Consider the following 21,644-nt stretch of genomic DNA (forward strand, 5'->3'; position numbering starts at 1 on the left):
ATTAATAATAATGGCTACAGACAGTTCTCTGAAGACAGGCACAAAAATGAGTGAATGTATATTGTACATGGAACTATTCTCAATAGATTTCAACATCGTTTGATTTTTCAACAATACAAATTAAATACTAAATACAATGTTATTACTTGGTAACTTACGTTTCTCTTTGTGTAATGTAAGTTACCAAGTAATATTGTATTTAGTATTTTGTTGAAAAATCAAACTGTGTTGAAATCTATTGAGAATAGTGCAATGTACAATATACATTCACTCATTTTTGTGCTTGCCTTCAAAGAACAGTCTGTAGCCATTATTAATTCAGTTTTTGGCTGGTGAATGTAACGTAAGTTACCATGGAATGACCCATAACCGTGAAAATTTTGATTGCCCTCTAACTGAACACACAGCCATTGATGTCTACACTGCTGGCAACAAACGTGAGTGCACCCTAAGTGAAAATGCCAAATTGTGCCTAATTACCCATTTTCCCTCCCCGGTATAATGTGACTCATTAGTGTTACAAGGTCTCAGGTGTGAATGGGGAGCAGGTGTGTTAGATCTGGTGTTATCGCTCACACACTCTCTCATACTGGTCACTGGAAATTCAACATGGCAAAGAATTCTGAGGATCTCAAAAAAAAAAAATGGTTGCTCTACATAAAGATAGCCTAGGCTATAAGAAGATTGCCAACACCCTGGAACTTAGCTGCAGTACAGTGGCCAAGACCATATCACAGTTTAACAAGACAGATTCCACTCAGAACAAGCCTCACCATGATTGACTGAAGAAGTTGAGAGCACGTGCTCCGTGTCCTATTGCGAGGTTGTCATCTCAAATTAGACATATGAGTGCTGCCAGCATTGTTGCAGAGGTTACAGAGGTGAGGGGTCAGCCTGTCAGTGCTCAGACCATATGACACCCACTGCATCAAAGTGGTGTGCATGGCTGTTGTCCCAGAAGGAAGCCTCTTCTAAAGATGATGCACAATAAAGTCAGCAAGCAGATTTCTGAAGACAAGCAGTCTGAAAGCATGCATTACTGGAACTATGTCCTGTGGTCTGAGACCGAGAAACTTATTTGGTTGAGATGGTTTCAAGCGTGTGTGACAGCAGCAAGGTAAGGAGTATAAAGTGTGTCTTGCTTACAGTCAAGCATGGTGATGGTGGGAGTGTCACAGTTTGGGACTGTATGAGTGCTGCTGGTAGTTCATTTTGGGAACCATGAATGTCAACATGTAATGTGACATATTGAAGCAGAGCAAGAGCCCTTCTTTTTGTAAACTGGGCAGCAGGGCAGTATGCCAACATATCCACTTCAAAACACACCTCCAAGATGACCACTACCTTGCTAAAAAAAAATAAAATAAATCTGAGTGTAAGAGTTATGGACTGGCCAAGCATATCTCCAGACCTAAACCTTATTGGGCATCTGTGGGGCGTCTTCAAAAGCAAGGTGGAGGAGCGCAAGGTCTCTAACATCCACCAGCTCCTTAATATCATGGAGGAGGATCCAGTGGTTCCTGTGAAGTTCTAGTGAACTCTATGCCCAAAACAGTTAAGGCAGTGCTTAAAATAATGGGGGCCACATTAAAATACAATTTTGGCTACTTTCACTTAGGGGTGTTATCACTTTTAGTGCCAGAGGTTTTAACATTAATGGCTGTATGTTGAATTATTTACAGGACACCAAATATACCCTGTTACACAAGCTGTACACTGACTACTGTACATTGTGTCAAAGTGTCATATCTTCAATGTCCCATGAAAAGAGATGCAGGGGCAGAGGGTGTACTCACTTTTGTGATATATACGGTGTGTCTATTTTCAACCTTAAAACATATTAATCCAGAGGAGGATAAAAACTTCATGTGAGAGCTGCTAATTGACCTTTAGGGGAAAAAAATCTTTATTGGGGGGGAAAAATTCCAAACTGTTTCCCTGGATCAACGTGCCATCACAGAATCTTGTTCCCATAGCCTGCACTATATTTATCGGAAAAGGCATCCAGGCCGTCCTTGAACTTCTTTAATTAATTGACCATTATATTATGTGACAGAGGGTTCCATAATCTATGCCCTTACAGTAAAGAATTGCCATACCTTTACTTTTTTTATAATTTTTATTAAGCAATCTCTCTAGTATTTGAGATCATTGGCTTATATCTGGCAATACCTTCCTTTTTTTTTTTTTTTTTTTTTTTTTTTTTTAACCCCACTTTATATCATTTTATGGTAGTGTTTTTTTTTTGGGGGGGGTCTTTTTTCTTTTTATTGTTTTTGTATTTTCTTGTGTTTTTGTTTTTTTTGGTACGCTGTTAACCTTAAAGGGAACCAAACATCAGGATTTTAGCATATAAGGTGCAGTACTGGCACTATCAGGCACATGCTGTACATACCATCATTAGTGGGCAGCTCGGATGATTAGGCTGTGACATCCAACTTTATAAAGTTTGAAAATTCATCCAGTTTTTGATTGCCGTGTGCACCACTCCAGATAATGTCCGGGCGGGTTATGCACATGATTCCCGCCCCCGCCGCCTGTTTCTGCCTCTCTCTGGCTGTATGCAAATTTCTCTCTTCAGTTACACGGCGTCGGAGTTGGCACCTGCGCATAGCGCTCATCTCCGATGCCGTGTTTCTGAAGCCTGCAGTACCTAGTATTGTGCATGAGAGGGCGGTGCATGCGCCCTTGCTTCTTCAGATCTTGTTGGGAGCGCGCGCGGTCACAACAGGACTGGAGAACAGCTGATCTTGCCGATTTAGCTGCAGCAGACATCTGCTACGATATCGTCTGCTGCAACTAATCGAGGTAAGATCAGCTGTTCTCCAGTCCTATTGTGACCGCGCGCGCTCCCGCGGTCACAATAAGATCTGAAGAAGCGAGAGCGCGTGCACCGCCCTCTCATGCACAATACTAGGTACTGCAGACTTCAGAAACACTGCATCGGAGATAAACGCTATGCGCAGGCATAACCTGCCCGGATATTATCTGGAGAGGTGCACACGTCAATCAAAAAGTGCATGAATTTTCAAACTTTATAAAGTTGGATTTCACAGCCTAAACACCCGAGCTGCCCCCTGATGGTATGTACACACTGTGCCTGATAGTGCCAGTACTGCACTGGCTGCACCTTATACACGAAAATCCTGATGATTGGTTCCCTTTACATATTCTATACACCGTGTGATTTATTTATTTATTTTTTATTTTCAAACTCCCTCTCAGACATGGACACATTTAATGTAGTTTTCGTTGCCTATCCCTTTTCAGTGCTCTCGGGCATTGACGACTGCTACAATGGTGCATTATTAGTCAAACATTGCAGTTGCCCAGTCTTTGTACAAAGAAGGGCGTACTCTCTCCTGCTGTTGACTTAGCATTGTCAGGTGCTGTTTGTCATCAACGGCACTATTCACTTTCAGATGTTCTGCTCAGTAAATAAAACCTTATTTACTCTTGGATGTTTAATCATACTTGGAAATGTGTAGCTATGCCATATAAAAAAGGTTTAATGCTTGAATTTATTTTTTTATTTATTTTTTTTTTTCTTCCATGTCTTGTTAAAGTAAATAATAGTAACCCATAAGTTTTGGTTTAAAGGTGTTGTCCGGTCATAACATTTATGATGACCTATCCAAAGGATAGGACATCCATATCAGTTGTTGGACCAAATCAGTTTGGTGGTTTAAGGCCACGTCTCACTAAGCAACATCGCTAGCAACATCGCTGCTAAGGAACAACTTTTGTGACGTTGCTAGCGATGTCGCTGTGTGTGACATCCAGCAACAACCTGGCCCCTGCTGTGAGGTCGTTGGTGGTTGCTGAATGTCCTGAACCATTTTTTAGTTGTTGATCTCCCGCTGTGAAGCACACATCGCTGTGTGTGACAGCGACAGAGCAACAACTGAATGTGCAGGCAGCAGGAGCTGGCTTCTGCGGACGCTGGTAACCATGGTAAACATCGGGTAACCAAGAAGCCCTTTCCTTGGTTACCCGATATTTACCTTCGTTACCAGCGTCCGCCGCTCTCACGCTGTCAGTGCCGGCTCCCTGCTCTCTGCACACGTAGCCGGAGTACACATCAGGTAATTAACCCGATGTGTACTGTGGCTAGGAGTGCAGGGAACAGGGAGCCGGCACTGGCAGTGTGAGAGCGGCGGACGCTGGTAACGAAGGTAAATATCGGGTAACCAAGGTAAGGGCTTCTTGGTTACCCGATGATTACCGTGGTTACCATCGTCCGCAGAAGCCGGCTCCTGCTGCCTGCACACGTAGCAAGGTACACATCGGGTAATTAACCCGATGTGTACTGTGGCTAGGTGTGCAGGGAGCTAGCGCTAAGCAGTGTGTGCTGGTAACCAAGGGTTGGTTACCCGATATTTACCTTAGTTACCAAGCGCAGCATCGGTTCCACGTGGCGCTGGGGGCTGGTCACTGGTTGCTGGTGAGATCTGCCTGTGTGGCAGCTCACCAGCAACCTATGTAGCGACGCTCTAGCGATCCCTGCCAGGTCAGGTTGCTGGTGGGATCGCTGGAGCGTCGCTTAGTGTGGCATCTCACCAGCGACCTCCTAGCAACTTACCAGCGATCCCTATCAGGTTGTATCGTTGGGATCGCTGGTAAGTTGTTTAGTGTGACTGGGCCTTAAGTCCAACACTGGACACCCCTACTGATTAAGTTACTAAAGGAGATATGAGCTGTTCTTAAGGGTACCGTCACACTTTGGCGACGCTCCAGCGATCTGACCTGGTCAGGATCGCTGGAGCGTCGCTACATGGTTGCTGGTGAGCTGTCAATCAGGCAGATCTCACCAGCGACCAGTGACCAGCCCCCAGCCACCAGCGACGTGTGGAAGCGATGCTGCGCTTGGTAACTAAGGTAAATATCGGGTAACCAAGCGCTTAGTTACCCGATATTTACCTTGGTTACCAGCGCACACCGCTTAGCGCTGGCTCCCTGCACTCCTAGCCAGAGTACACATCGGGTTAATAAGCAAACTGCTTTGCTTATTTACCCGATGTGTACTCCGGCTATATGTGCAGGGAGCAGGCACTGGCAGCCTGAGAGCGGTGGACGCTAGTAACCGAGGTAAATATCGGGTAACCAAGCAAAGCAATTTGCTTGGTTACCCGATATTTACCTTGGTTACATCTTACCGCAGGCTGCCAGACGCTGGCTTCCTGCTCCCTGCACATTCAGATCGTTGCTCTCTCGCTGTCAAACACAGCGATGTGTGCTTCACAGCGGGAGAGGTCAAAAACGTCCAAAAAATGAACCAGCACTGTGTGTAACGAGCAGCGATCTCACAGCAGGGGCCAGATCGCTGCTCAGTGTCACACACAGCGAGATCGCTAATTAGGTCACTGGTGCGTCACAAAACCGTGACTCAGCAGGGATCTCGCTATGTGAGAAGTACCCCTTAGTACCCAGCAGTGTACACATCAAATGAAGTTGCAAAGCCGCGCACCTCTATTGAATGTGTTCACACTCGGGGGTCACCTGAGAGGAATCAGCTGATTAGTCATGGTGGCATAAGACTGACCCCCACTGGACCAATATTGATGATCTGGCATATGCATATGTCACCAATATACACAACTTGCAAAAAGTTAGCCATTTTATTTTTTTTTTTTTTGGCTTTTGGGCAAAATTTCAGGATGACCCTAAAATGCCCTGTAACCTTTTCAGGTGAACTTAATGAGACCTTCTCTACACTTTAGAACCCACATGTCCAAGTGTTCAATGATTCTGAACTTTTTGCACAATGTACTGTTCCCTAACAAGGAACTTATTGACAAAAGTCACAACAGGTGTTTGATCCATGAGTCACCGAATACATTTCATGGTTCAATTAGAATTGGTATTTAAACTGTCCTCCTCATCATGCTGTTCACATTTTGACATCATGAGACCAAGACAACACCTAACAATTGATCAGCAATACCTCACCATTGTGAGGCTTCAAGCAGGATGTTCTCAGATGGAAGTGGCTACCACCAAGTGTCAGTCATCAGCAGGTTGCAACAGAGACACCGAGACTGGAAGAGCCACAGAAAAACAAAGCAGTGGATGTCCTTTTACCACATCCCATAATGATCGCTTTGTGAACAATACCCTTTGTAACTGGATGATGAATGCCACACAACTCCAGGCACATTTAAGGAGATAAGAGGCATCCAAGTGTCACATCAGACCACTTGAAACTATTTACATCAGCATGATCTGCATGCTAGACAACCTGCAAGGGTACCTGACCATACCACCTCAGTGCTGTTCACTGATAAAAGTCAATTCACTCTGAGCAGAAATGATGGCCGCCACCAATGTTGGAGATCTCAAGGAGAGCACTAGGAGTCAGCCACTGATGTGTCCAGATGAGACTTTGGTGGTTAGTGTGGGCAGATGTCTAGTTAATACAGAACTGTTATACTTTCTGATCGGTGCAGTGACAAGCCCCTACTAGTTAAATAACATAATCCAGTCATTGTACCTCTTCATCAAAAACACAGGCCTAATTTCATGTTCATGGACAACAATGCTCCAGCTCATCGAGGTTGCATCATTAGGGAACATCTCTTAAAGACTAGCGTGCTTCAAATGGAGTGGCCTTCATTTTTTTTTCCCCAGACCTGAATACCATAGAAAACCTATGGGATCAGCTGAATTGCCATGTAGAGGCTCGTAAGTCTTTACCCCAGAACGTCAATGACCTGAGGGCCACCTTTTCAGAAGAGTGGGATATCATGCCTCCACAGACAAGAACTCCACTTGTGAACCGCATGAGATGCTGTTGTCAAGCTGCAATCTATGGGAGGGTATATCCACCACTGTTGCTTTGGCTTTTGTTTCAATAAATTGTTTGAGATGAGGAATTCACGATTGCATGGTTCTACTTCAATGCCCTACTGTCATGCTAAAATATCACTGTAATGTGAACTTTTTACGTTTTAAATTTAACCCAAAAGCCAAATATCAATAACTTTTTGAGAGGTGTATTATGTCCAAAGTTTACTGAGCTCTTAGTTTTTCCTTCTGGTAATATTTAGTTACATAGGTTGAACTTCATACAACTGTAATTTTTCAACCTTAATTACCGTACACCACCTCTATCGCTAGAATATTTATATCCCACAATGCCATTGTTTGTTGAGAAAAGCATTCAGCCCTTTTTTGAATGCCGATTCAGCGTAGTATCCGCCATCAGTACCTCTTGCTGTAGGACATTCTTAAGTTCTTCTATTTTTAGATGCCAGAATTACCTTTTATCAACATGTGATGAATGCCCCTGGTCTCCTTTTTAAGGTCTTTTAGTAGGGAATAAATCGTGTGCCAGTCATTTTCTATTGACCACCCTTGTATTTATACGTATACATAAGATCGCCTCTGAGGAGGTTTTTTTTGTTTTTTTTTCCTCTAATCTAAACAAGCCAAACTTTTTGAACTTATTATAATGAGTGGCTTTCCATACCATGTAATAATCTAGTTTATTATCCTTCTAAGTTTCTTGTGTCATCGGTGAAAACTGACACTTTACTCACAATCCTATGTGGGTTATGTGCGAGTCCTCGCATGACACTCTGCTCACGCTCGCAGCACAGCGGGAGCCGAGTGTCATGCAAGGGTCATGCAACTGTGGTCCAATCGTGCGATCAGATCACAGCTGCGGAGGGGGGCGGTGCTGCAGAGGGGGGGGTGGTGCTGCGGAGGAGAGGGAGGGATTTATCTCCCTATCTCCTCCATTGCGAGAATTGCACTGCTCTCGCGTTACACCGGTGCCATTCCACTCGCAGCACACTGCGACTGTCTTCTCGGCCCAATTAGGGCTAAGAAAATAATTGCTCATGGGAGCTGCCCCATAGAGTAATATTGGTCTGAGTGGAATGCAATTATTTTTTTTTTTTTTTTTTTTTTATTTATTTTATATCTTTCCACTCTCACAATTCTTTTCGCTGTGTGTCCTAGGCTGTAATAGTGGTCTACAAATATCTGAAAGGTAGTCAGTGCAGAGGGAACCACCCTATTCCTATTAGCACAAAGTACAAGAAGCAATGGGAGGAAACTAAAAGTAAGGAGATAAAGATTGGACATTAGGTAAAACTTTCTGACAGTGAGGGCAGTCAGAGAGTGGAACAGGCGGCCACGGGAGGTAGTGAGCTCTCCATCAATGGAAATCTTCAAGTGGAAACTAGATAAACAAATAGCTGGAGGATTTAAGAAAACCTGCACTCGCAGGGGGTTGGACCCGATGGCCCTTGAGGTTCCTTCCAACTCTACCATTTTATGAAGTGTGCTTCCGATACATTTCCTTTGCTAGTTGAGAGACCGTTCGGAAGCTTTGTTTCTTCAGACTGCAGTCCGTACTGACGTGACTAAGATGGGATATGGTTTGAATTACATAATGGGGCCATTTTATTACATTCCTGGAAGACACCTTTTTAAAGTGGCTTTCTCATTACATAATCTGTAAGAAAATATTGGTATGTATCTGAATGATAGATCTTTAGAATAAAGAGGCTACAGGTCACCTTCTGTTCAGGGAACCTTGCGGATTCTCCAGTTCAATTAGTTCTCGGGACCGGTGTAGGTCGCAGCGATCTAATCCCCTTAATCCAAAAGGGATGACCTCTCACTGCTATGTTGCGTAGCTTTCTCTGATACGAAATATCATTTAGCACATGACTGAAGGAGGTTCCATGAAACCTTATTACCGTGAATCGCTCTATACTATTATGGCTTTTCAATTTGGAATCCAGTAGCAATTCTTGTGTGCTTTGCTGGTTTCCTTCTGTTTGTTGTCGGCATGTAATCCCCTCCTTATGTTGGTGGTGATGGTGTGTGCCCTTGCATCCTAGTAAACATCTGCATGTTTTGTACTTTTTATTTACCCCCTCCCCCCCATCGATCGGTCATTCACTTTTCTTTCCATTTCGAGCTTCCATTGTCCGAGAGAAGTGAGTGGGTGAAGTAGTTGCACATCCCTGCTCTCCATGGCCCTTCTGTCTACTAAACTGCTCCTATTCTTTCTTTTGTCTTTTCTTTTCCCTCTTTCCTTTTTTTCCCCCTTTTACTCTTTTGTGTAGGCCTCACCAAAGATGGCAGTAGTGTGAATATTGATTCCCTAGAGGAAGTCCTTAATATTTTAGCTGAGGAAAGCTCTGATTGGTTTTATGGCTTCCTCTCCTTTCTTTATGATGTAATGACTCCTTTTGAAATGGTAGAAGAAGAAGAGAACGATCCCTCAGACGATGTTGATGGTACGTCACAGAACGAAGGGGTTCAGGGAAAAAAGACCTGTGTCATTCTGGATTTGCAGAACCAATAACCTCTCTTCACAGACCAGATTACTAATTTCTCTCTGTGGTTTTGTTTTGTTTTTTTTTCTCATAAGTAAAGCCACAAGATACGGGATCACCCACTTCATAGTGGACAGTCTGGATTCAAGGAGCCATATGGTGGCCACATAGCTGAGTGTCCTACTTGGCAGCTCCTGTACACAATAGAATGATTTATTATGGGTCGGTCCTAAATCCCAGTGAAGATTTCTGCAATCCAGGTCTTGTTTTTTTTGCATCTTTTTTTAATTTTAAGTTCATTAAGCTTTGCACATTGACCCTTCCATGGCTTAGGAGGCCAATAACGATGACTACTAATGGCATTGTACCATTTGGCATACGCCACATGCTTCCAGTCAACCTGCAACATTCCATTTCCTTTATTGTCCCAAGACCCTAAATGCAGCAAGACTAAAGTAGGGGTTCCCCAAAATTATTTTGTATTTTTTTTTTTCCCCATTTTCATCTATCTCTTTAGTCTCTTATGTCCATTCAGCCTGGGGGTATTTCGCTTGCAGTGACTGAGACTGGAACAGCAGAGACCTAACCTTGCACTTGCTTGGCTGTAGCAAACTTATGGCACGATTCTCAGGTCATACTCTTTGCTTGGCTGTATAACTTTGTCTTAACCCTGCTTTCCAAGAGTTGATTGGGACTTCTGTCATCTGTGCAAATAAAACCTGGTTACTTTTTATCTACTTTTTTTTTTTTTAATTTGTAAAACTAAACAGATTCCATTTGTTTTACTGTTTTTAGTTTCTTGGTAATTTTAAGAAATGTTTTTGATGCAAATAAAGTATTTCCCAATATGTTCTGAGTAGTACTTTTCTTAGAGTCCTTGTCTGATTAAAATCTAAAGCTAATGAACTGCTCCGATTTGGCAACTCAAGAGGTATTTATTTAGGAAAATATCATGGGTTGTAATAAAGGGGCGATCCATTACTAGGACAACCCCTTCTTAAATACTCCCTTATTTCCCCTTGTAAAAAAAAACAAACAAAAAAAAAACCACCTTCAGCTCAATTTCCATACTGGAGCTGTTTCAGTGATGTTTGTGTCTGTTCTCCCGAGGCATGCATGACATTGTTATGCCATGAGAGCCCTACAGCCAATCAGGTGCTGCTATTTAGACATCTGTGGGAGCACTGTAGCCCATTAGTGACTGTTGATTGGCTGCAGGGCTCATGTGTCATAAAAATGTCATGCATGCCTCGGGAGACCTGGCTTAGACATATATGGAACAGCACCAATACAGGAGGTGAGTATAAGGACAAAGGCAAAATTTGGAACAAATGCTCCCATATGAACAAGTTAAACAAAAAGCAGTTCCGCAAAGTGAGTAAATTAATTGCATAATGTAGTATATACTACATACAGTATACTTTCCAAGAAAGCCCCTCTTAGAATACCCTAATACTCTAGCCCCCCCCCCACACCTATTTGCTAGGACATAAAGCAACTACTAAAAAGCATCTCTCGGGGGTTCAGACATATTTTACCTTAACTTATATTGATTGGGCTTTGGTTTTAGAATTCAGATTTACAGTTAGGTCCAGAAATATTTGGACAGTGACACAATTTTCGCGAGTTGGGCTCTGCATGCCACCACATTGGATTTGAAATGAATTCTGTTGTAGAGGTTTCAAGTGCAGATTGTAACGTTTAATTTGAAGGTTTGAACAAAAATATCTGATAGAAATTGTAGGAATTGTACACATTTCTTTACAAACACGCCACATTTTAGGAGGTCAAAAGTAATTGGACGAATAACCCAAACAAAATATTTTTATTTTCAATATTTTGTTGCGAATCCTTTTGGAGGCAATCACTGCCTTAAGTCTGGAACCCATGGACATCACCAAATGCTGGGTTTCCTCCTTCTTAATGCTTTGCCAGGCCTTTACAGCCGCAGCCTTCAGGTCTTGCTTGTTTGTGGGTCTGTCCGTCTTAAGTCTGGATTTGAGCAAGTGAAATGCATGCTCAATTGGGTTAAGATCTGGTGATTGACTTGGCCATTGCAGAATGTTCCACTTTTTTGCACTCATGAACTCCTGGGTAGCTTTGGCTGTATGCTTGGGGTCATTGTCCATCTGTACTATGAAGCGCCGTCCGATCAACTTTGCGGCATTTGGCTGAATCTGGGCTGAAAGTATATCCCGGTACACTTCAGAATTCATCCGGCTACTCTTGTCTGCTGTTATGTCATCAATAAACACAAGTGACCCAGTGCCAATGAAAGCCATGCATGCCCATGCCATCACGTTGCCTCCACCATGTTTTACAGAGGATGTGGTGTGCCTTGGATCATGTGCCGTTCCCTTTCTTCTCCAAACTTTTTTCTTCCCATCATTCTGGTACAGGTTGATCTTTGTCTCATCTGTCCATAGAATACTTTTCCAGAACTGAGCTGGCTTCATGAGGTGTTTTTCAGCAAATTTAACTCTGGCCTGTCTATTTTTGGAATTGATGAATGGTTTGCATCTAGATGTGAACCCTTTGTATTTACTTTCATGGAGTCTTCTCTTTACTGTTGACTTAGAGACAGATACACCTACTTCACTGAGAGTGTTCTGGACTTCAGTTGATGTTGTGACCGGGTTCTTCTTCACCAAAGAAAGTATGCGGCGATCATCCACCACTGTTGTCATCCGTGGACGCCCAGGCCTTTTTGAGTTCCCAAGCTCACCAGTCAATTCCTTTTTTCTCAGAATGTACCTGACTGTTGATTTTGTTACTCCAAGCATGTCTGCTATCTCTCTGATGGATTTTTTCTTTTTTTTCAGCCTCAGGATGTTCTGCTTCACCTCAATTGAGAGTTCCTTAGACCGCATGTTGTCTGGTCACAGCAACAGCTTCCAAATGCAAAACCACACACCAGTAATCAACCCCAGACCTTTTAACTACTTCATTGATTACAGGATAACGAGGGAGACGCCTTCAGAGTTAATTGCAGCCCTTAGAGTCCCTTGTCCAATTACTTTTGGTCCCTTGAAAAAGAGGAGGCTATGCATTACAGAGCTATGATTCCTAAACCCTTTCTCCGATTTGGATGTGAAAACTCTCATATTGCAGCTGGGAGTGTGCACTTTCAGCCCATATTATATATATAATTGTATTTCTGAACATGTTTTTGTAAACAGCTAAAATAACAAAACTTGTGTCACTGTCCAAATATTTCTGGACCTAACTGTATGTGATCAGGTGGTTGCTTCCCACTCTTCCCATACCTCTTCATTCACCCCATCCCCTTAATGGAATTTGTGAGCAGGTTTTGGCTTTGTAATCTGACAGCAGCATGAGATCGAGACTGAGACCCGGATTCCGGTGATGTATCACTTAGTTTATTAGGTGCTGCAGATCTAACAGAGCTCTGTTGTTGAGCTGTGTATAACCTTGCCCTCACCAATGATTAGCTCTGTCACTATACATCACACACCTGGAAACTACCAATCAGTGGTGGGGGCCAGGTGGACTGAAAGGCATGAGCCAACTTCTCCTGTAGTGATGATCTCATGCTGGTGATAAAACACTGATTGTATTGAACCATCAAAACAGTCCAGCAAGTGACACCACACTATAAGCAGGCTCTCAGCAACTACATAATGCTGAACTCTGATTACATAGCGAAAACCTGCTGTCATATTCGCTTTAATGACAAGATGTGTTCCTTCACCTGTTCCTGTTATCAAGCTTGATTTACAAAACTATATACAACATCACTTCTTGCAACACGTAGATTTAGTAATTTTTACGATTGCCTGTATTTGCAGGTTGTGTATGTAATAACCTCTATTAAATGCAATGTATGTGTACAGAGCACGTGCTCACTCTGCATTCCGGTAACACTTATGTGAAGTTAGAAGACCCCGAATTCTGTGACCACCTTCATTATTTGTGATAATTTACACTGCCGCGTGTGTAATAAATAGAATCTATGTTCTTTTGTAGTAACTCTACTTTGAAAACGTGTGGGTAATGTGTGACCGCTAAATAGATGTAATCTACTGTGAACTATGGTAATCCAACTCGTTTGCGGTTTTATTGTATGAAGACATCAGTTCCTTTTTGCTCACTCGGTTGCATTATCATGTTTGTATTATTATACAAATGGTTGTGTATGATTGTGGCGAAAAAAATAACTGAAGGGTTTCAACATGACGAAATATGTCCTTCATGCACTTTTACACTTCTCTGCAGAAGGTTTCTGGGGGGGAAGTGATTCTCAGACCGTATACAAGTCTGATGTGCCGATCTTTAAAAAGGATCTATCATCCAATTTTTCTTGTTGAACTGGACACTGAATGTAACAGCAGCTGCAGAGCGGACTATAACACACATATATATATCAAATTTTATTTATACTCAACCAAAGTTTATCACCTATTGAGGTCCCCTTCCCCCCCCCCACTTCCAATTCACAGTTCTCACAAGTGGCATCTATGATGCTGACCAATCGACAGCAGCAAGCCTCAAAAGAAAAGAAGAACAAGCCACCACCATAGCTTTGACCTGTTTTCTGTGTCAATGCAGCTCTTATCTCCTGGTCTACCCTCCTACATGAAACAAAAAAAAAAAAAAAAAGACAGTTTGCACTCTGGAATGCTAAAGAATGAAAACTATGAATGTGTGACTATAGATATGCATTACTGCTATGGAAAATCTTAAGAATGAAATATTTAGCATACAAAACCGTCCATTTCTATATCTGCCCAGTCGCCACATCATGGCATACCTCGTATACTGGGTACCTACTCTATATTGAAGCCTATCTCTGGGTTTGAAAACCCCCTATATATGGGAAAGAAGGAACCTGCTACATAGGATAAATCACCTGTGGCTAATGGGGGAGGGGATGCACGGTCAGAAGGTATGGACCCCCCCCTCATTATTTTCTTTAGCTGTATATACATATCTATATTCTTACATTCATGGTTCTCATGCTTTAGCATTTCAAAATGCAAACTGTTTGTTTTTCTTTTTGTTTTTTTTTGTTTTTTTTTGTAAGTTTGTCATGTTTAGTTATGCACCTGCTCTCATTGCAGTCTGATGAGTGCCGTCAGTCTTTTTGTCTAGATTATTGGGGGGTCATACCTACTGACCATGCACCCCTCTCCCATTAGCCACAGGTGATTTACCCTATATAGCAGGTTCCTTCTTGCCCTTACACAGGAGGTTTTTAAACCCAGAGAGAGTCTTCAATATAGAGTAAGTACCCAGTTACGAGATGCTGTGACATGGTGACTGGGCAGATATACAAATGGCCATATTTGTGTGCTAAATATCTCATGTTTCTTAGATTTTCCCAGTAATGGATATCTATATTCATACAGTCATATGAAAAAGTTTGGGCACACCTATTAATGTTAACCTTTTTTTTCTTTATAACAATTTTGGGTTTTTACAACAGCTATTTCAGTTTCATATATCTAATAACTGATGGACCGAGTAATATTTCTGGATTGAAATGAGGTTTATTGTACTAACAGAAAATGTGCAATCCGCATTTAAACAAAATTTGACCGCTGCAAAACTCAATCTTTGTTTCATCAGTCCACAGGACCTTCTTTCAAAATGTAACTGGCTTGTCCAAATGTGCTTTTGCATACCTCAGGCGACTCTGTTTGTGGCGTGCTTGCAGAAACTGCTTCTTTTGCATCACTCTACCATTTAGCTTCTCCTTGTGCAACGTGCGCTGTATTGTTGACCGATGCACATTGACACCATCTGCAGCAAGATGATGCTGCAGGTCTTTGGAGGTGGTCTGTGGATTGTCCTTGACTGTTCTCACCATTCTTCTTCTCTGCCTTTCTGATATTTTTCTTGGCCTGCCACTTCTGGGCTTAACAAGAACTGTACCTGTGTACCATTTCCTTACTATGTTCCTCACAGTGGAAACTGACAGTTTAAATCTCTGAGACAACTTTTTACATCCTTCCCCTGAACAACTATGTTGAATAATCTTTGTTTTTAGATCATTTGAGAGTTGTTTTGAGGAGCCAATGATGCCACTCTTCATAGGAGATTCAAATAGGAGAACTACTCTCATGTGGCCACCTTAAATACCTTTTTTCATGATTGGATACACCTGCCTATGAAGTTCAAAGCTCAATGAGGTTACAAAACCAATTTAGTGCTTTAGTAAGTCAGTAAAAAGTAGTTAGGAGTGTTCAAATCAAGAAATTGATAAGGGTGCCCATACTTTTGCACCACTCTAATTTTGTTTAAATGCGGATTGCACATTTTCTGTTAGTACAATAAACCTGATTTCAATCCAGAAATATTACTCAGTCCATCAGTTATTGGATATATGAAACTGAAATAGCTGTTGCAAAACCCCAAATTGTTATAAAGAAAAAAGGTTAACATTAAAAGGGGTGCCCAAACTTTTTCATGACTGTATATTCATGCTTTTCATGATTTAGCATTTCAGAGTGTAAGCTGTCCTTTTTTTTTTTTTCTGTAATTTTATGTAATGTTCAGTTATGCACCTGTTCACATTGCAGTTTGATGAGTGCCGTCAGTCTTTTTATCTAACCTCCTGCATGAGTCAGTTTGGGTTGGGCAGTGCAGCTAAGTTTAGCTGTCACATTACAAACCTTTTTATCAACTCTCCTCTACTAGCATTGTCACGTCTTCTATACTGCCCCTCCCCACACTGCTTGTCTAGAGTTGAGGGCTCAAACTGTCCGTGTCCCCCTTGCATTTGTTGTGCTCGATTTGTAATTTCTTTGCAGGGAAATCGTAGCGGGGTGCCAATACATTTCATACATGAGTAGTCAAGAGAAGGCAGACTGCTACTGTGTGACATGTAAATGACTGCCCTGATCTCACTGCAAAACAGACATAAGTGTGATTACAGCCACTGAGTGATCATGAGACCTGATAGAATGGTGTGTAATATGACACAGCTAAGCTCTGGTGTGCTGTCCCTTCGACTCCCACACCCCTCATTGACACAGAGGCCAGACTGGGAGATCTGGGCTGTATAATTACATCTCACACACTGAGAAACTCCAGCTGTGGTGGGAGGCATGTTGTTCTTTCCTGCTTATGATTGATCAGCATCTAAGGCTGCTTTCACACTACGTTTTTTTAACATGCGTCATGAACGTTTTTTGTTTTGTTTTTTTTTTTTGCTGTAAAAGTGGATCCTGTTTTTACAAAGAAAAACGCATGCAAACGCATGTGTTATTTTGCAGATTCTGCCACTTGAAGTTTATGGGCGGGCATTGAAGTCATGTGATCGGGAGTGAGGGGAACTGAAAGTGATAGACTGGGAGCCGGCATCTGACAGCTGCAGACGCTGGTAACCAAGGTAAACATCGGGTAACTAAGCGAAGTGCTTTGCTTGGATACCCGATACTTACCTTGGTTACGAGCGTCTGTAGCTGCTAGGAGCCGGGCTGCCTGCTCCCTGCACACGTAACCAAGGTAAACATCGGGTAACTAAGCGAAGCACTTTGCTTTGTTACCCGATATTTACCTTGGTTCCGAGCGTCCGCCGCTCTCGGGAGGGGGAGAGAGAGAGAGGGAGGGGGAGAGAGACTAATCACGCCAGGCTGGTTTCTGGGGATGCTCTGTAGAGCAAGCAGGATCCTGTCTATCAGCCTGCCAGCGTTCACATGCGTTTGCGTGCAGTATAGTCAGGATCCAGTGAAAAACAGCATTTGGTCTCAGCTCAAAAACGCTACAAGTAGCGTTTTTGAAAAAAGTTAAACTGCAAGTTGCTGGATCCTCACTATAACGCACGCAGTTGAACACATGTTGACGCAAGTCCATTGCAAATGCATTGAAATGAAAACGCATTTGCACTGGATCCGTTTTTGCGTTAAAAAAACATTCATGACGCATGTTAAAAAAGACGTAGTGTGAAAGCCACCTAAGCGAAGAGTATACGCCCCCAGTGAGAACTGATAAAACCTACTTGGACTTAATGAGTTAAAAGGTTACGTGCCAACTACTTTAATAATATTTCTGCCAGAGCAGTTAAAATAAAACTTCCACTCTACAGCCACTATTGTGTAACGTGTCAAGTTTAACTTGAAAAATTTGGTGAAAGGTCCTCTGTTCAAGGGAACCGAAAGGGAAAAATATAGTTACTCAAGTTTTGTTCTTTAATATTCTTGATTGTGCTTAAAAATCTCATGTTTGGTTTTTTTCTATTTATTTCTTTGTTTCTAAAGAATATTGAAGTATGTACAGTATCCTATTTTTACGCTGACTTCTAGAGCAGCCGCAATACGGAACACACATACGGAATTCAGCAGTTCACTTGTCCTCTTTTCTTTGTGACCGTGGCAGTTATCTCCACCTGGTTGAGGATTTAACCCACTTTTTCACATTCGTTAATGTTTCCCCTATGGATTGTTTCTAACCACATTTTATTTTATAAACCTCAGGATTTGCACAGTCTCCAAAATCTGAGAAAGCCATCAAGGCGCCAGGTACTTTTGGTTTCCATAACTGCTCCGGATGGTTTCAGCATCTTACTAATTATTGCATGCTTTGGTTGACGAGGCGCTTTTCCCTGGACAATACAGCATTTTAGGCAATGCTTTCCTTGATGGACTGTGTTGGTACAGTGAAGTTTGCAGACCCTGCTTTTCTTTGGGTAAATTGTTAATGGTGCATGAGTCGTGCTGTGGAATATTTCTTCAAGCCTCATTTCTTATGGACTGTCCCGGTTAAAGGGAACCTGTGAGGTCCAATGTACACCCAGAACCACGAGCAGTACTAGGTGCATATTGCTAATCCCTGCCTAACCATCCCTGTATCTAGTAGCATACATAAAGAGATCTTTAGAGTATTTCTAAAGATCTTTTATCTTATGCTAATGAGCGCAGGGACTAGTCGCAATGGCGTTATATCCCCCAACTAGCCACCCTCTTAGCATGCCCACAGGGGTGTACGAACATGCTATTCAATGTAGTGTCACTGTTGGTGATGTGCATACCTGTGTTCGCTATGACCGCGCTTCTGAATGCCGGGCGCTTCCAGTCATGCACAGTAGACCTCTCTAAAGCCGGGCCACGTACACCAGGCTTCTTACAGCGCATGACCCAAAGAACCAGGCATTCAGAAGCGTAGTCACAGCGAACACCGGTATGCGCGTCACCGCTGGTGACGCTGCATTGAATAGCATGTTAGTTCACCCCTGTGGGCGTACTACTATGCTAAGAGTGCGGCTAGTCGGGGGATATAACGCCCTTGGTACTAGTCCCTGTGCTCATTAGCATAACGATAAAAGATCTTTAGAAATACTTTTATAAAGATCTCTTTATCTATGCTAGTGTATTCAGGGACAGTTAGGCAAGGATTTGCAATATGTACCCAGAACTGCTCGTGGTTCTGGGTGCATATTGCACCTGACAGGTTCCCTTTAAAACCTTAAGGTACTTAAAGTGTGGGCCTTTAAAGGGATTATGTGAGACTTGTATTATTTTTGCATTTGTGGCTAAGAACCAACAGGAAGGTAGTTGGTAACTACCTGAGTTTTCTGAGGCGGCAGAGATTGGCGCCAGTTAGAGTGGTCCCGAATCTGTGTGCTTCTGTGACTTCTGCTGCCGTCACCTCCACAGAGCAACGTCTTCTCTTCTGCTTTGCTGTCGATGGGGCGTCCCTGCTAGTGTCATGCTGATTTATAGCCATCTGCCTAACTGTGGGTAGCTGGCTGTCAATCGGCATGACTTCTGCAGTGACGCTCCTCTCAACAAAGACCAGAAGAGAAGGCTGTGCTCTATTGATGATAAATGAAATTGCAGAGGTCATCCCAGTGCAGAACATGGGTAGTTAGCAGCTACCGGTCTATTCGTTCTTCGCCCCATACACAAAAATAATAAGTCTTGAATAACCCCTTTTGTGCATGTTGGTTTAAGAAGATGAGGGCCGTCACTATCTGCTTTATGAGCCGCCCTATTCAAGATGCCACCACTGGAGTATTCGTAGTAATGTCATCGATCATTCATCTTTTGCTTTTACCTTTTTTTTAAAGGGCTTGTTCAGTTAAAGCAAGTTATCGCTTATCTGCAGGGTAGGTGATAACTTGCTGATTGGGAGTCCAACTGTCGAGACTAGTGCTTTTATCCCTATTAAAAAATGGTGCAGCAGATTGAATGACTGCCGCTCTGCTTTTTCCAGCAAACCTATATAAATAGAGTACAATACCTAACAGCCACATACAGTTAGGTCCAGAAATATTTGGACAGTGACACAATTTTCGCGAGTTGGGCTCTGCATGCCACCACATTGGATTTGAAATGAAACCTCTACAACAGAATTCAAGTGCAGATTGTAACGTTTAATTTGAAGGTTTGAACAAAAATATCTGATAGAAATTGTAGGAATTGTACACATTTCTTTACAAACACTCCACATTTTAGGAGGTCAAAAGTAATTGGACAAATAAACCAAACCCAAACAAAATATTTTTATTTTCAATATTTTGTTGCGAATCCTTTGGAGGCAATCACTGCCTTAAGTCTGGAACCCATGGACATCACCAAACGCTGGGTTTCCTCCTTCTTAATGCTTTGCCAGGCCTTTACAGCCGCAGCCTTCAGGTCTTGCTTGTTTGTGGGTCTTTCCGTCTTAAGTCTGGATTTGAGCAAGTGAAATGCATGCTCAATTGGGTTAAGATCTGGTGATTGACTTGGCCATTGCAGAATGTTCCACTTTTTTGCACTCATGAACTCCTGGGTAGCTTTGGCTGTATGCTTGGGGTCATTGTCGATCTGTACTATGAAGCGCCGTCCGATCAACTTTGCGGCATTTGGCTGAATCTGGGCTAAAAGTATATCCCGGTACACTTCAGAATTCATCCGGCTACTCTTGTCTGCTGTTATGTCATCAATAAACACAAGTGACCCAGTGCCATTGAAAGCCATGCATGCCCATGCCATCACGTTGCCTCCACCATGTTTTACAGAGGATGTGGTGTGCCTTGGATCATGTGCCGTTCCCTTTCTTCTCCAAACTTTTTTCTTCCCATCATTCTGGTACAGGTTGATCTTTGTCTCATCTGTCCATAGAATACTTTTCCAGAACTGAGCTGGCTTCATGAGGTGTTTTTCAGCAAATTTAACTCTGGCCGGTCTATTTTTGGAATTGATGAATGGTTTGCATCTAGATGTGAACCCTTTGTATTTACTTTCATGGAGTCTTCTCTTTACTGTTGACTTAGAGACAGATACACCTACTTCACTGAGAGTGTTCTGGACTTCAGTTGATGTTGTGAACGGGTTCTTCTTCACCAAAGAAAGTATGCGGCGATCATCCACCACTGTTGTCATCCGTGGACGCCCAGGCCTTTTTGAGTTCCCAACTTCACCAGTCAATTCCTTTTTTCTCAGAATGTACCCGACTGTTGATTTTGCTACTCCAAGCATGTCTGCTATCTCTCTGATGGATTTTTTCTTTTTTTTCAGCCTCAGGATGTTCTGCTTCACCTCAATTGAGAGTTCCTTAGACCGCATGTTGTCTGGTCACAGCAACAGCTTACAAATGCACAACCACACGCCTGTAATCAACCCCAGACCTTTTAACTACTTCATTGATTACAGGTTAACGAGGGAGATGCCTTCAGAGTTAATTGCAGCCCTTAGAGTCCCTTGTCCAATTACTTATGGTCCCTTTAAAAAGAGGAGGCTATGCATTACAGAGCTATGATTCCTAAACCCTTTCTCCGATTTGGATGTGAAAACTCTCATATTGCAGCTGGGAGTGTGCACTTTCAGCCCATATTATATATATAATTGTATTTCTGAACATGTTTTTGTAAACCGCTAAAATAACAAAACTTGTGTCACTGTCCAAATATTTCTGGCCCTGACTGTAGCAAATGAATGCAGTTCAGGTAGTTAATGTGCACCGTCGCTCCTTTATAATGGGTATAAAAAGTTCCCCGTTCTTCTATATGGTACGGGCGCTGTCCAGCAGTGTCGGCACTTGCTCTCCTGGGGCGCACTTGACGTTATGTTATGTGAGCCCTGCATCCAATCGGCAGTTGCTTTTCTCTCCCCGCCTCTGAACGAATTGAATGTCAAGAAGATGTCAGAGCTCCGGCTGCTTTTTGATGTTTGATGCGTCTGAAGATGGGGAGGGTGAAGCAGACGCTGATTTTTGCAGAGGGCTTACATGACCTAATGTCACACGAGCTCTGAGGGAGCAAGTGCTGGAACGGTGCCAGCATCAGAGGTGAGTAGAAGTGTTATTATTTTAACAGGGACAAACACTCTGAGGAGGGATTGTCAGAGTAGTGGACAGCCCCTTTGAGATTCTCTGTAGAGTAAAGATATAGAACGGTATCTTGTATCT

General features: G+C 42.6%; 1 protein-coding gene across 4 annotated transcripts in view; it reads left to right on the top strand.

Moving 5' to 3' along the window:
- ASPH (aspartate beta-hydroxylase) overlaps positions 1–21,644 on the top strand; it is a 303,114-nt gene that overhangs the window by 66,759 nt on the left and 214,711 nt on the right. Inside the window, exon 5 of one of the 4 annotated variants that reach the window (XM_075353244.1) lies at positions 9,081–10,141. The exons of the other annotated variants lie outside the window; for them this stretch is intronic. Coding sequence (XP_075209359.1) covers positions 9,081–9,322 — 242 coding nt within the window. The 3' untranslated portion in view covers positions 9,323–10,141. Of the gene's footprint in view, positions 1–9,080; positions 10,142–21,644 lie in introns of those variants that run through there. 4 annotated transcript variants of the gene reach the window in all.

This window comes from Anomaloglossus baeobatrachus, chromosome 6 (assembly GCF_048569485.1).
Source record: "Anomaloglossus baeobatrachus isolate aAnoBae1 chromosome 6, aAnoBae1.hap1, whole genome shotgun sequence".
NCBI lineage: Eukaryota > Metazoa > Chordata > Amphibia > Anura > Aromobatidae > Anomaloglossus > Anomaloglossus baeobatrachus.